At 36.7% G+C, this 16,242-nt stretch overlaps 1 protein-coding gene across 1 annotated transcript; it reads right to left on the bottom strand.

The window, feature by feature from the left end:
* Positions 1-514: 514 nt before the first annotated feature.
* LOC120085245 (nitrate reductase [NADH]-like) lies at positions 515-3,805 on the bottom strand. Its single transcript, XM_039041148.1, has 4 exons — positions 2,707-3,805; positions 2,469-2,609; positions 2,121-2,353; positions 515-2,030 (listed from the first exon to the last, which is right to left on the bottom strand). The coding sequence occupies exons 1-4, from the start codon at positions 3,692-3,694 to the stop codon at positions 702-704; spliced, it is 2,691 nt and encodes an 896-aa protein (XP_038897076.1). The 5' UTR covers positions 3,695-3,805; the 3' UTR covers positions 515-701.
* Between the last annotated feature and the right edge of the window lie 12,437 nt (positions 3,806-16,242).

The following is a 16,242-nucleotide window of genomic DNA, read 5'->3' as shown; positions in this document are numbered from 1 at the left end:
TATTACTAAAAGGCCTTAATTTCTCAATTTCAAGATTAATTGTACAAATTAGAATTTGAAAAAAAAAAACAAATCATTGGAATGTAACTTTAATTTTATAGCACAACGAAAAAATGTGAGAAAAAGTAACAGACAACATACCACTTCTTGACTAAATAACCATGCACCCCATAAATTTTAGACTCAAACTAAACTACACTTTACTTCAAAAAAGCCCCCAAAATTAAAATGAAAATTTTCAAAATTTAGAATAATAATTAAAACCAACGTCACACTTCAAGAGTAATTTTGAAAATTTAACAAATATATAAAAAAGAACCAGGACAATTATGCGATTCCATTATCATAATCATTAATTTGCAAAATCCAAAAATGAAAAATTAAATAGAAATAAAATGGGACTTTAGAGGCTAGTGATTTCACCTTTTTTTTTTCCCTTGTCTATCAACAAATATTTGGGTAGATTTTAAGATGTAATTTATTGTGCATCCACTCTAACTACACTCAAACTAAAAATTCAAAAATATTTTAAGTAATACATTTAATTATGCAAACACTGTTATTTTCAATACACATTCCGATTAATTTAAACGGAAATCGTTATATGAACATATTTCACAGCACAAACTAAGGGAAGGAAAAAATCCAAAAATCTACCATCTTAAACAATGACACTTGGCTTATACAGTTCCCCACGGAAGCTAAAACACCAACAACGAATTAGTAGTGTCGTAGTTCATCTTCTCCAAATTGGGTTGCACTGCAAACTTAATCATCGGCGGAGGTCCACAAGCCAATGCCAACGTTTCCGGCGAAGCTTCTGGGAGATGCTCCCTCATGATACTCTCCGTCACCATTCCCACACTGTATTTCCACCCTTCCCTTACACTCTCATTCACAACGTACCACACTTTGAACCTCTTATCGCTCTTAGTCCACTCATCCAACTCTTCCTTTAACAGAATATCATCTTCTGTCCTGTTCGCATACACCAAAAACATCTCTGTTTCATCCTCAGGATCCTTCAGAATCGCCTGAGCCACCTGATATATCGGCGTTATCCCCGTTCCGCCGGCTAACATGGCTAGCTTCTTCGCCTTCTTTACTTTACCGTCCACCAGAAAATTGCCGCGCCCGGTGTATTCGATGTGGCCTAATGGGCCTTTTATTTCTAGTTCGGAACCAATTGGCAAGGACTCCAAATGCTGCGACATGAGTCCGCCATTGGGGAATTTTGGGTGCACGTTTTTTAAATAGATTTTAACCACTAAGTCGAAATGGCCCACTTGATGGATGCCGCTCGTTGGTGTGTAGGCCCTCATACAGAGTTTACCGTCTATGTTTGCACACAGGAATATGTGTTTCCCAACTGGTAATCCAAGGATTTGATCTTCTAAAGGTAACGCGAATCTGAACCGTATGACGTCGTGTGAGATTGACGTTTTGGAGATTAGTTTGCAGGGGATTTTCTCACGCGCGATTAGAGCCACGCGCCTTGTTTCTGTTATTGGAGCCAAATGAGGGAGGAGATTAAGATTATGGTTAGAAGGCCCATGGATGGAGTTGTTAGGCGATGAATCCGAGGTGTAACCGGTGGTGATCAACTCGCCAATTCTGTATTCCTCTAGCATTTTTTTGGCTTTGTCGGAGTGGATGGCGTCGAATTCTTCGGTGCAGTCGGTACCGGCATTGATGAGAATGCTGTCAGTGCCGCCGGGATGGTCTTTGAGGAAGTGGGTGCAGTCGTAAACATGGCCGTGGACGACGATCCAGGCGGATTGATCTGAGTTGTGTTTTTTGACATCAGACATGGAGTATGTCTTTGAGGCGGTGTTGATGAAGGGAGACGACAAACTCTTCTTCATGGTTTGATTGGTTTCTGTTGATATCTCAAGATGCTTCTCTTTAGCCATCCACCCGCCGGATTGGTTGCCGGGGACAGTTGGGTGTTCGAAAACGATTCCGATCTCTCCTTTGTGTGGCTTGCACATGTTGGATTTCACCCGAAACCAGCAATTGTTCATCATTCCCTGTTGTATCCATCGAATTAAGTAAATAACTATGTAGATGAAGATGACCTGTGATAGTAAAAATGCATCGACTCTATAATATAATGTTACCATGAGATTCCAGATGAGCTTTTCAGGTTGAGTGTTGAAGGTTTCATCCCAGGCGCGGACTGCAATTTCCTTAGCAGCAAGCAAATCAAGAACCTCAACCTCCAGTGACCAGAAACACCAACACCAATACTTGCCGTATTTTGTAGCCTTTTCAGGACGGTTCAAATCGCACAGTTGCCACGATTCGCCGCCATCCAGAGTCACCTCCACCCGTGTCACTTTCTTTCCTCCTCCTAATTAATTAATTATAAAGTTACTTCAATTCCCCTCATTAATAAATACCCAACTACCTTATATTATTCTTCCATATATATCACACCGATTCCTAAATAAAGAACTACTACTCACCGGAATATGCATATCCCCGCAACGTGTACGGCCGCTGTGTCGTCCATGAATTTATTGGCAAGATTTCCTCGTGACATGGCGTCGTTATCACCGAGTTTATGTTCAACTCACTAATAATACACTCCGGCTTGTACCACCAAGCTACAAATTAATTCACAATACATCATATTATGTTCTTATTGCATCAAAATTAAAATGGGTTTGGTATTAGATTTGTGGGTTTTGATTAATTTAATACCTTCCGCGTTTGCCAATTCTGCGTCGACATGGGAAGGGAGGACTTTGTTATCTCTATAATGGTAATAGCTATCTGATTCTTGTGTGGTTACGATAATGCGTTTCAGCCATTTCACCATCCGTCCACCGATGAAGCCGGGAGTGATGACCCGAACCGGAAAGCCGTGGTCCGGTGTCAGTACGTCGCCGTTTTGCATATAGGCTAAAATAATATCTCTAGCTGGGTCCATGACTATTTCCTTTCTGACGCTAGTACCGTACTTGGACCCACCGCCGCCGGGCAGACATTCAGCTCCTTCAAAGCACACATTGAGAGCTCCTTTTTTACTGCTGAAGATGCCACAGCGCCTCAGAACGTCTCGTAGTGGGATCCCTCGCCAGACCGACGTGGAGGTCCCACCGGCACCCCAATTGAATCCAATGGTTTTCTTAACCATATTCTGCTCCTTACGGCGGTTACCGGCGCAGACGAGTGTGACTGGAAACTCACGGCTGCGGAAATCGTTAACGAGTTGGTCCATTGTGAACCGGGTTGGTTTTTTCACTAAACCGCAAACCTCAACGGTCCAATCCTCCCATTTAGCCTTGGGTACCGGACCGTGGTTACGAACGTAATGGAGCGGGACCGGAGTGATAAACCCGTGGTGCATCAAACGAGATAACGGAGGCTCCGAGTTGAAGGGATGTTTACCCGTAAGACGAACCATGGACTCATTTCGGTGAATCCAACAATCCGCCGTCCCGAAATCTCTGGGGTCTAAAACTGAAGGTTCCAATTCGCTAATCCCTTTTCGAATCAAATGGGTGAAATCAGATTCGTTGTCGTCGTCACTGGAGAATTCTCCATCATCGTCCATTTCCACATGATTGTTGGGTATAGTAAAACCTGGACTGGAGGGGAAGTTGCAACCACGAACTGAAGAATCAGAGCGGAGGTTAGAAAAAGTATCTAAATGAGGAAATTGGGGATTGTGAACTGAGGCGGCCATGTGAAGATGGAGCGAGAAAGAGGGAGTGGTTTATGGAATCTGTGTTCTCCAGTTTCCAGTTCTTTTATGGGTGAAAGAAACAGAAGAGTAGAGGTTCTGAGGGAGATAAATGGAGGGGCAGACGCTTTATATAGGGAACTGCCTTGAAGAAGACAAAATAAAAAAAAAATAAATAAAAGAAAAGGCAAAAATGAAGTTGCCCATTAGGACTAAAACAAATTATTATTTATTATTATTATTATTTATATTCACCATAATTTGTTGAGACAGAGAGAGTCGGTTAGGCTGGGAGATAGAGCACATATTTAAGCCGGTGGCTCCTGGGGACTTTATCCTTCTTTGTGAAGCTTCACTTAGCTTTAATATTGCAGGTTCTATTGTAACAAAAAGTTTCTTTTAAAAATTTGACAGGAAATTGAGTGATGAAATCTAGAACTAATATATATGAGGTATACATTTATTATTTATATTCACCATAATTTGTTGAGACAGAGAGAGTCGGTTAGGCTTGGAGATAGAGCACATATTTAAGCCGGTGGCTCCTGGGGACTTTATCCTTCTTTGTGAAGCTTCACTTTATATTACAAAGCTTTAATATTGCAGCTTCTATTGTAACAAAAAGTTTCTTTTGAAAATTTGACAGGGAATTGAGTTATGAAATCTAAAACTAATATATATGAGGTATAGAGTTGTATGATATATTTTTTCGATAAATGTGTAAACTAGAGAAAGAGAAAAAGATGAAGCTTTTATGTAAACTTAAAAATGTTGGGTAAGAATACAATCAAATTCTCATGACGATTAAATAAGAAGACGATGATGGAATTATTTGTTAGAGATAAGGAACCTCCGGTTGACATTTTATTTTTGGGTAAAGAAAGGTAGAATATAAAGTTACAGTGTTGCTTATGGTGTTAGGTTCCAAGTAATGATTTGTAGAATGAAGGGAGAGTGGTAAAGTGGTAATAAATAATAGGTGAGTGAGTAGTAAAGGAGGAAAGAGATGGGGAGGTGAAAAGAGGCAAAAAGAGGAAGTGGGGGATGGAGGATTGAATGGTCAAATGAAAAGAAAAAAGGAGGAAAAAATAGAATAGAAAAGGAAGGAAAGGTGAATTCAAATAGAGTAGGCAAGGACAATGAAGAAATAAAAAGATGGGAAAAGGGGCATGTGTAGTAGATGGGAAAGAAGGGGGAAATGATGATCATGTTGTAAACCAAAAAAACCAAAACGTAATAATCTAGAAAGGGGCATAGCTCGTAACTGGGGGCGGGCTATTGCGAACAAGAGAGCCAGAGATCGGGAGGATAAAACTGGCCTTTGGAGGAGCTTAAGGTCAAGTATTCAATTCAATTTTTCATTCTATAGCCATCTAATTTTATATATATATAGTTATATATATATATATCCAAGTATCCAAATACCATGGACCAAGGATTGACTATAAGGGCTCTGGATTCGGTGGGCCATATAACCAGGACATGGACATGGGGAGGCCCCTCTTAATTGCTGCTTTCAAGACAACTCTCCCTCTTCCCCCCTACACGGACTATGTAAATTAAATTTACCCAATTAAAAATCAAAAACTTTTACTTTTCCACACAATATATATTGCTTTTAACAATTACATTATAAGCATAACAAAAAAAAGAAAAACAATTGTCTGTTTATTCTTGTGAACCAAACTTAGGAAGCATATGGTATGGTGCGCATGTTCAATGTCTTAGGTAGCTTGAGTTTTAAAAAAGAGTGATTAGAGTGCAAGTATAGGAATCTTGGGATGTTTAAAGTACTAAGTTGGTTATTATAGTCCGTGTTATAATAGTTTGTATTTAACGTTCAAATTATTTTAGTATATATTTAGAGTGCGTACTATTTTAGCCTTTAATAAGAACGAGATTGATGGGTAGGAGACATCAACTATAATTATATTATAGTTAATTGTGAGTTATAATAGCTGAAAACATCAATTATTATAATTGAGCTATAATAGTCTACCCATTGGATTGAAATTGAAGGGTAAATAACTTTTTTAAGTTTTAAAGCACTATTTAAAATGCAAGTTTATTGATAAATAAAGTACACATTTCTTTTCTTTTTTTTTTTTAATGAGTGCACTTTTGTTTACATAAAGTCTCATATAATAGTTTCAAATTAGAATTTTCAAATTACATCAAATAAAAAAGATGTGGGGTGAAAAATCTATGACAACGGGCAAGGTATCCTATCCACCCAAACTTGTGCTCACATCGGCCTCATTAAAAGACGCTTTAATTTCCTTTTTCCCTATTATAATATTTCTTAAAATTCTCTCTTAAACATATTGTTTGTTTTTAAATTCTGGGATTTGTTTAAAGTATATCCCTTAGAGATGCTTCACTTTTATTCTCAAATTAAAAATCATTTCAAAAATATATATTTAATCGGTCCTAAGATAGTTAAAATTAAGTAAATCATTCAAAAGATGCCATATGAATTATATTATAAATGATGTGTCACATATACCACCACAATTTTTTACCTTAGTTGTCACGTTATTATTCATATTTTTAAGAAAATAACTCTCCTAATGTAGTTTTCTAAACAAATTTTAAAGTATAAAATATAATTAAAATCTAATCCAAAATTAAAAGTGGCATTTTGAATAATTTAACCATTCAATTGTATATTTCAAATTGTTGATATAATTAACCTCACAACTTTTTTAGTGTCATTTCTCTCCATTAATAATAAAATAAATTTCTACTCATTAGGTATATAAATTTCAAAATTTCTACTATATTTGTAAATTAATATCTATTATATATGCTACTTATTTAAATGCATTCGTAGAACTTTATTACAAAATACATTATGTTTCATACAATATCTATATTTAAAAAACGGTGAAAAGAAGAGGGGGAAAAAAAAAAAACAAAGTCGGCAACAAAAGTTATACTTGAATCCATGAAAATCATTATAAATTTAAATAACAATAATAATAACAAAGAAAATTTAGTCGTTTCATGCGCTTGGTCCATTGGCCCATACAAATTAGTTTTCCAATTATTACAAGGTAGAATTTGTTAATTTGATATTGTCCAACATAGGGATTATTTGTGCAACCTTTTCTCCAATCCATTACATGCATTAATGTAAATTAAAGTGAATTAAATAATCTCCACTAAAGAATAGGCCATATAATTGAAGCAGATTTGATTTTTTTTTTCAAGAAAAATAAAATCTCAACAAAACATTAATAAAAAAAAAAGTAAAAATAAAAAATAAATTCTCCAATATGCTCTCAGTGGCAGTGGAGGAGGCTGCAACAAGTCAGAAACATATAAAGTTATAAACAAATACAAATTATTATGATTATTTAATTTATTTAAGATACGTTGTTAAGGCCCTAGTTAAGAATTTGTTGGGCTAATGAGTAGAATATTAGGATGCGCATATTAGTAAATAATTAATAAGTTAGTTAGATATTTTTACTATAAATAGAAGGGGAAGGGTTGGAGGAAGGTATGAAGAATTTTGTGAGAATTTCCTTGGAAGAATTGAAGGAGAGAGTAGCCCTTTCCAAAGGTTATGATATATTGTAGTTTCATATTGATATTGCAAGATAAATCTATCTTCTACAATTCTGATTTGTTTTTGTATTCTTAAGAATTTTCTTATTAGGTGGTACCCTAACAAATTGATATTAGAGCTTGCTCGTTCTGGGAATACTGCTATGGGTTCAGATGCAAGATGTGATAGGCTTAAAAAATGTTAAAGATCTTGGAATCAATGTAACAAACATTAAAGAATTACTTGGAAGGATGTGCAAACAAAGATAAAGAAGGAAAAGAAAGAAGACTAGTAGATATCAAAGCAAAGAAAAATGAATCAGCAAAGAAAAGGTTAGAAAAACAAGAAACGATTGTTGCTGGAGTTAAACTTGAAATTCCTATCAACTAGGACAGAAATAAAGCATTGGGTCGAGCTATTCGTAGAAGCGGTATAGTGAACTTACAGTGGAATGCTTATTTGTGGAAGGATTTTCCCAAATATTGAAAGGCATCGATGAAGACGAGAGAGTGTCTGTTCCAGCATGCTCCGTTCAGAGGAAATCGACACCAGAGATAGACGAAGGAGAAGGTAAATCCAATGGAACTCTCGGGAATGATGAGGAGATGTCACTAATGGAAGCAAAAGAAAATAATGGAAGTAATGGCAGGTTCCATGGTAGTGGAAACACAGAGAAAAATAACAATTATTTGAAGATGGAGAGATCCAAGGAGAATGGTCATGAAGATGATGGAGAGAAGCGATACCTGATCGTCTATGTCCATCATTTGTAGCGAAAGATGAGATGGGCAGAGACAAGGAGTCGGGGAAAGTGGAAACACCGATCAAATGGAGCAGAAGCAAGATAGGCAAAGTGATGAGCGAGGGAAAAGTAATCAAACAAAGAAAGAAAAAGTTGGAGAGAAAAGGAATGTAAGGAAGAGAAAAATATTGGTTGAAAAGGTGATGATGGATGGACGACAACTGGATGGAAGAAGAAGAGGAATGTGTTGAAAGTCGTGGGCAAGAAAATATGGCTTCTAAAAGTTACAGAAGACGTTTAGCCACCATGGAAAGAGAATACACCGACAGTTCATTGGTTGAGATGGCAAAGAGACCGACGGATGGAGAAACCATGGCGGCTGAAAACACTGGTGGGTGAAGACGGTGGAACGACTAGGAGGTTGGACGTGCTAAAAATGGTGGAGGGAGGCACGCGATAGTGGACGGAGAAGAAGACTTATAACCGAGGAGATCGTTGGTTGGAAGGGAAAGTGGAGATAATGTGCAACGACGTTGGACAATCATGTTGGGAATGTCCTAAAACTCGCAGTTCTTAATTTTGTGTTAAACATTCTATTTATCAATAAAATATTGTTGAGTATCTTATTCAATAAAGTTGTTGATTTTGCATTCTATCATGAAAATCCAATAAACATATCCATAGCTATAGTATGAATACTTTAAGTTTATATGGTGCATAAACAGGATCAAGTTAATAGTATATAGCCTAAATGGTCTATAAGTATATGGATGAAATTGGGTATCTCATCATGATAACACTATTGGATATGGCCCATTTTGTATAGGTAATACAAATGATGTGATCCACAGATCATTTATGTAGAGACATGTGAGTGAAGACATCCTATACAATGAGTTTGTATATAGACAAGACCACGAAATAGTCACTTTTCTTTATAATGACCGTTTACGGTTAAAACTGACTGTTTCATACTTAAGTAACCTTGGATAACTCGATCTTAATCCTGAGCTAGCTATGAATTCATGTTTATTGGGGATTATCCTTTGATCTGCATGGGTGAGAGTAGTCTAACAGCACTTCTCAATAAGCCTTCCATTTGGGGATAAGACCGGATGAATAGCTGGGGACATAGCCCTGTAAGATGGAATTCACTCCTACCCATTTTAGGGTTAGCATATAGGTTGTTCTCTTAAGTGCTGATTCCAGGTCTTGAACAATTGAGGCACCGCTTTCTCATGATAGAGAAGGACATGATTCATGAGTAGTATTATGAATCAAATTTTTCATTAAAGGGTCAGTGGGAACTTAAGGAACAAGATGTATTTACAGGGATAAAACAATAATTTTGATCTAGCTGTAATTACGAATAACCTGTGAAGGATTGACTTACTGATTATGGTTTATATGGACAAAAATATATCTACAGTGAGGAGAGTGCAACTATCGGGCTATAGTGGTGTGTCTTGATAGTTAACAAATAGTAATTAATTCGATTAATACAACTCATGATCTGTAGGTTCATTAGGTCCCTCTACTAGCTCATAAAATTGGAATAACAAATAGAGTATTGATGTATGAAATTAGGGTTATGAATTTGAAATGTTCAAAATCATTTTTAGGGTTTTCAATTGATTGTATATGATACAATTAAAAACGTTTAGTTTAATTGAAATTAAACGAAATTGGAAAATCAATTAATATTTAAATTATGACTTAAATATAAAATTGATTTATTGGTGAATTTGATACTTTATTAATTTAATATTTAGATATTAAATTAATATTATTTTAATTAAAATGTTTAATTAAAAATTAATTAAAATTAGTTTTATTTAAATTAATTATTTTGAATTAATTTTATAAAACTAATTTAAATAATTAAATAAAATGATTTTTGAAATCATATGAAGTTAATGGGTTTTTCCAATTTTTGTGAAAAAACCTACTAACTACATTTGATGGAATATTACCAAAATCCAATTAAATTTGTGATAATCTTCAAGGAGGAGCTGCCTTCCATGCAACCCCGTATATTTACATGAATTCTGCCTATATATAGAAGCTCCATGCATGAAGAACAAAAAGCATTCTGAGTTTTACTTGCTGAAGAAAAAACCTGAAAACCCTACACATCCCTCACTTGTTCTTCATCAATTCAACTTGATTTAAGTGTTTCCACCACACTTCTAGCTTGAGCATAGTAGAGAAGATCTCGGTGACAGTCTTTTTGAAGTTTCAAGCTCTATCTTGGTGGATTTCAGTTGAATTTGTGAAGGAAATCTTCAAAAGTAATATGTGTTTCAAACTCTCTTCTAAATATCATATAAACAACATGCTTAAAACTCAAATTAAATGTTGTTTAAGTGCTTATTGATTTCGAAGTCTTCCGTTGCATATTTTATCATTCCTACAGTTGGTACCAGAGCATGATTTAAGCGCTTAACTGTTGTTAATTTGAGATTGTTGGGTGTTTTTTCATGAACTGCATGAAATAGTATACTGATATGGTTTTTCCAATGTTTTGGCATTTGAATCCTTTCAATTATGTTGTTTCTCTTGTAATTGACTCTTGTTTGATGGGCCTTAATGTATGTTTAAGAGTCTGTAATTCATATGAAGTCATTAGAAGTTGAAATTAGGATATAATTGAAGAAAGAAGTGAAGAAGGCCGAGCTGCAGATTTCCAGTTCTTCAGCTATTGTTTCAATTTCCAGCGAGATATCAAGTTTGAGCAAGATTTCAACATAGAGTGAGATCCCGCTCAAACCAAGCGAGATCTTGGTCCATTAGCGAGATCCGGTTTATCCAAGTAAAANAGTTGAAATTAGGATATAATTGAAGAAAGAAGTGAAGAAGGCCGAGCTGCAGATTTCCAGTTCTTCAGCTATTGTTTCAATTTCCAGCGAGATTGGACCAAGTTCGAGCGAGATCTCAAGTTCAAGTGAGATTTTGAATCAAGTTTGAGCGAAATTTCTAGTTTGAGCGAGATTCTGTTGGAATTTCGAGCGTGATTTCAAGTTCAAACAAGATTTTGAATCAAATTTGAGCGAGATTTTTATGGAATACCTAGCGAGATTTCAAGTTCGAATGAGATTTTGGATCAAGTTCGAGCGAGATTTCAAGCCAGGAGCGATATTTCAATGAGCCAGTGAGAGATCAAGTTTTGAGCGAGATTTCAACCAGCAGCGAGAGATCAAGTTTGAGCAAGATTTCAACATAGAGTGAGATCCCGCTCAAACCAAGCGAGATCTTGGTCCATTAGCGAGATCCGGTTTATCCAAGTAAAATTCTTGAACCGATTTATCAAGGATTGACTGGTTTGACCGGTTTTCTTCAAACTTGACCCAGTTCACTTTCAAAAGGGTTTGATTGGTCTGGTTCAGGTGGTTCACATCCGGTTCAAGTCTTTTTGGGCCCGGTTTGGAGCTGTTCGAGCAGTCTAGAAGCTATTTGGAGTTGTTACCTATTTTATTTAGGCTTTTGTTTTAATTCTTAGGCTTTTATTTACTTAATGAATGTCAAAACTAAAAATTATATCAGTATGTGTTTAATTGTTTATGCATGTGATGTATGTTACAATTAAACAAATCTTGTATATGCATACAATATGCCATGTAGATTTAAAATCCCACCATATGAAGTATGTTACATGCATTGAAAGTATATTATAAATGGTTATAATATATAGTATGCATGTATAGGGTTTCTTTTAATATAAATATTATATTAAATGTCTTTGATGAATATTGTGGATGTTTAACATGTCTAATTTTTGTAAATTTTTATAAAAAGAAATTAAGAATTTAAAATCTATAAAAAAGATACATAGCATGCTGATGCGTTATTTTATGATGTGGAAATGTGGATGAAATGCGATGGTGAAATTGCGTTGAGCACTCAAGTTTCCTCAGCGGAATCCAAGTGTAAACTCCACTGAGTTTCCTGGTAAGTCCAAGGTTGAACTCAGGGACTTGTGAAAACAGGTTGCGACGATAATTTTTAGAAAACTTTGCGGTAACCGATAACTCAATTAATTGTTAGTGGTTGTTGATTGCGGTAATGAAAAATAAACAAATGCAGTGGATTTGAGAAAAGTCGGATTGCGTGATAGATGCACTGAGTATACGGATGAGCGGGTTGAGAAGGTCTTTAGCTAGCGTTAGTTGGGAATGCATCAAACTATGCGATCATGCTACAACCATGCACAACAAGTCATTTTCCAATACAAATGCGATGCTCCTAATTCTAGGACGCATGATGCATAAAGGCAAGGTGACCGCACACAATCATATCTTATCTCTAGGATACATGTGATGCATTAATAACAAACAGTGCTTATTCCTAAGCTCTTATCTCTTGATTATGCATTCTAATCTGACTCTTCTGAGCCTAGATTCTAACCTGACTTTCCCAAGCCTAGATCCTGTCCTTAGACTATCCTCTCGAGTATCTCTAATGGACAAATGAAGCATACATAATCAAGATAATTGTATAGAATGAAGATTCTTAGTTGTGCTAGCTAAATGCTTCTCAACCCATTCAACAGATTTAGTTACTCATGCATAAATAACAGAGAGTGAACAGATATAGAGAAGGAAATTCCATTTTTATAAATGAGTTTGGGTACAAAATAATAATGGAAGATAAAGGTAGAGAGTCTGATAGCAATTCCTTGCTGACCGAGGCTTTTACACTATCAATCTCTATTTGGTTCCAAAGATATTCCTGCTTCCACAGGAGTCAGCCCTCTCTCTGTTCTTGAAGTTTTCGGTGCTCTCCCAAGCTTATCGGAACGATCTGTCGGCACAACCTTCTTCTTTCGCGTCCGCCTTAAAGTAAAAAAAAATCTAAGAACAAGGCTAAACTATGAATAGAACTTGTGAGATGGTGAAACAGCTGAACCTTTTTTCTGAAGGATGCCTTTGGTATTTATAGAGCTTCGGGGTGAAGGTGGATTCTCTCTTATGATTGCTCAGATGGGATGGCTTTAATTCCCTGACTGATGCGTTGAATATTTGTCACCGAAAAGCTGAATGTACTAGTTATCGTTAGCAGTTGTCAGCTTAATTTGGATTCGACCGTCATCAGCTTTCTGTCCCATCGCGATTAATTATGCCTTTCACCCAGATGCGCCCACCAAGTTGCGACAATCCTTCTTGAGCAAATGTTTGCGAAGTCAATCACCGCAAAGTCTTGCGGTAATGCTGTGCTCGACCAATGATTTCCTATGATCACAATTTCTGCCTTGCGTCAACGCATATTTTGCATAAAAACACAAAAATCAACTGTTTCTATGCGATGAATGCATACGACCGCAATATTATGAAATTGATGCTTTTTAGATGCAATCTAACATCTTTTATCAACGCAAGCCACTATTGTTTAAGAACATAGCACTATGATAACGTGCATTTCTGCTCGTTATCACACCCTTAAATTTAAACAATGCTTGTCCTCAAGCATAAGCTAAAGATTTCCTTTAGCAAGTCGACCGCAATGTTCTTTTCCTAGATTTTTGAGGGATACTTCGTTCAAATCCTATATACCAAAGTTTCCTTAAGTCTTGTTCAAGTATCCTCTTAAAATATTTCTAAGACCTAGGGACCGCAAGCTTAACCTTCAAAAAGACTTTACTAACTTCCGGGACATCGCATGATTTATTTCAAAAAGAAAATTTTTCTACCGGGGTGTCAAATGATTTTATCCTTGCATAATTCTTTACATTGTTATTTTTTATTTTTTAATTTTTCTGACCTTGTGCTGATCCAAGTGCCTTGCCTTCGTTTTGGCCTTCCCCCACATGTGTCATGCGGACATTCAACTACGAGCAATGCGCTCTTCCTTAGACTAAACTCATACCTACTTGGCAGCGGAGTTGCGGTCATTTATTTATGCGTTTATCCTAGTGACTTACTTTCGTTTTGGCTTGCCCCCATGTGTGTCATGCGGACATCCAACTACGGGTAAGTGCCCTTCACAACTTAACTCTTATCAACATGGGTTTCCCATTGCGTTGACAGTGGAGTTGTTATTCTCAAATTTTTTTTTTTCAAAATAGCAAGGTCGAAAATAAATACCTCACTCCCAAATTTAAAATGCGGCAATGTCCTCATTACCAAAAGATTGAAATAAGTCATGCGATGTTCTTAGAAAGCTTCATAAAGAGAGTTTGAAAGAAAGCTAGCAAATCCCTAACTTCTAGAAATATTTCATGAGGTAACTATCTTAAAGTTAAGTTGACTCTAGTATATATGAAATAAATAGAAGCATATTTTTCATCATTGAAATCATAATTAGCAAAGAGACAGTATGCGGTAACTTACTAAATTTATCCATGTCAAATGATTGCGGTAATAAAAGAGGATGCAGTGATAAAGCTTTTAAAGCTAAAATACGATGTGATAGCTCAAAATTTGAAATAAAGTGAAGGAAGAATACAACCCCCAAATTTGCGTTGTTGCTCGCATTATGTATTAATGCATCCTTCTTTGCGGCGATCTATCTTCTTTGGATTGCAGTGATGGAATAAGATAAGTTGCTTCTTCGTGAAACACCTCCACAATCCTGTGCCTTGATCGTTGCACTAAAAACAGTGAGAGGGTCAAATAATTTTAAACAAAACAACACTTTTTTTTTTATAGACTAAGAATGATGTTGGTAAAAAAAAAGGTAATTGCGATAATAAATAACGAGATGATAAAAGTTCATGAAGTATTTGATGCAGGAAAAGGATATTCAAAAGGATTGCGTCCCTGATGAGGTTGAGTTATATAATAACTCAAGGACTGCTTATTCTAGGTTGGTCTTTTCATATTCATGGTGGCTTTTCTCTCTTTTCTTTGTCTTTTGGGATCTTTACTGCCTTAATCCGGAGTTTTTTCCCATGAATGTTCATTACAATTTCCCCCTTGCGCACATCAATTAGAGCGCGACCGGTCGAAAGGAATGGTCGTCCTAATATGATGGGCGCATCTTCGTTTGCTTTATAATCCAAAATGAGGAAGTCTACCGGCAGGATGAATTTATCGATTGAGATTGCGACATTTTTCAACTCTCTTTCAGGGTGTATTCGAGATCTGTTCACGAGCAGGAGAGTTTCCTTTGTAGGCGTGAGTGTGCAGGCATTCAATTGTTTTAAGATTGATAGCGACATTATGTTTATACTTGCCCCAAGATCACATAGTGCTTGGCCATTGTAGGTCCCTCCGATGGAGCATGGTATCGTAAAGATTCCTGGGTCACCCATTTTCGGTGGGATCATAACATTTTTGCGTTGCGGCCACTATTGCGATCTGTTCTTCATCATTTTGTTCCTCTTTCAATCTTTGTGGAGCTTCTGGTGGTTGGACTTCTTCTGTCTCAAAATCTAGAGACTTAAGAGTGGACACAACTTCAGGGTCTATTTTCTCGGGCTTCTCCGAAATATAGGTCAATGGGTCTTCGGTTGTCACCGCATTCAATTTGGTTGCAATGGGCTCCTCCCTTACTTCCGCAGTCGTGTTGTCGCTTAGCAAGGAGACTGCTAAGCATTGTTCCTTCCCGATACCCCCAGCATTGCGAGGGAGCTCAGTTGAGCTCGGCAACGTTTCTTGCAGTCTATTTTCCAGCTCGCCCGCAATTGTCCCATTTGAATTTCAAGATTTCTAATGGATGTAGCTTGATTCTGAAGCACTGATTCCTTTTTCTCAATGTATTGCTTCAACAAGCTTTCTAAGGACGAAGATTGCGATGTTTGTGAGCTGTTAGCTTGGCTATGCGCTAGACCGTTTGTTTTCGGGAAAATTTTAGGTGGCCCTTCTTTTTGTGCAACAGGTTGAAAGCTTTGTTGTTGATTTTTCCACGCAAAATTTGGGTGGTTTTGCCACCCGGGGTTATATGTATTGAAATAGGGATTATTTCTCATGAAGCATACCGACTGCGGGTTTTTTGGGCATTATTCTATCGAGTGAGCATCTCCGCAAATGACACAACTTGCGGTCGTTTGAGAAATTGCATTGACCTGCCCTTTCTTCGCTCCCGTGTTATTAATTGCAATTCCTTGTATCAAACTCATTATCCCAGTCATTTGATTTTACAGGGATGCGATGGCCCCATTGTTTTCGTCATTATCTTTTATCCTTAATCTCTGATCGCTTTCCCTCCAATCCTCGTGATTTTTGGAAATGCGATCAAGTATACTCTTTGCCTCCTCATATGTTTTGTCGAGCAGACCACCAGCGGCTACCGCATTGGCAGCGGTATGCGAAGAGGGAT

The sequence above is a fragment of the Benincasa hispida genome, chromosome 9 (genome assembly GCF_009727055.1).
Source record: "Benincasa hispida cultivar B227 chromosome 9, ASM972705v1, whole genome shotgun sequence".
Lineage (NCBI taxonomy): Eukaryota > Viridiplantae > Streptophyta > Magnoliopsida > Cucurbitales > Cucurbitaceae > Benincasa > Benincasa hispida.
The sequence above is the reverse complement of the archived record's forward strand: the minus strand, read 5'-3'. Positions and strand labels throughout refer to the sequence as shown.

Bases quoted from the DNA above. Each gene is read 5' to 3' on its own strand.
- LOC120085245 (XM_039041148.1), bottom strand. From the start codon at position 3,694: ATGGCCGCCTCAGTTCACAATCCCCAATTTCCTCATTTAGATACTTTT. The intron at 2,610-2,706 runs GTATTAAATTAA...ATTAATTTGTAG, and splicing joins AGAATTGGCAAACGCGGAAG to CTTGGTGGTACAAGCCGGAG. The intron at 2,031-2,120 runs GTAACATTATAT...TGGATACAACAG, and splicing joins AGCTCATCTGGAATCTCATG to GGAATGATGAACAATTGCTG.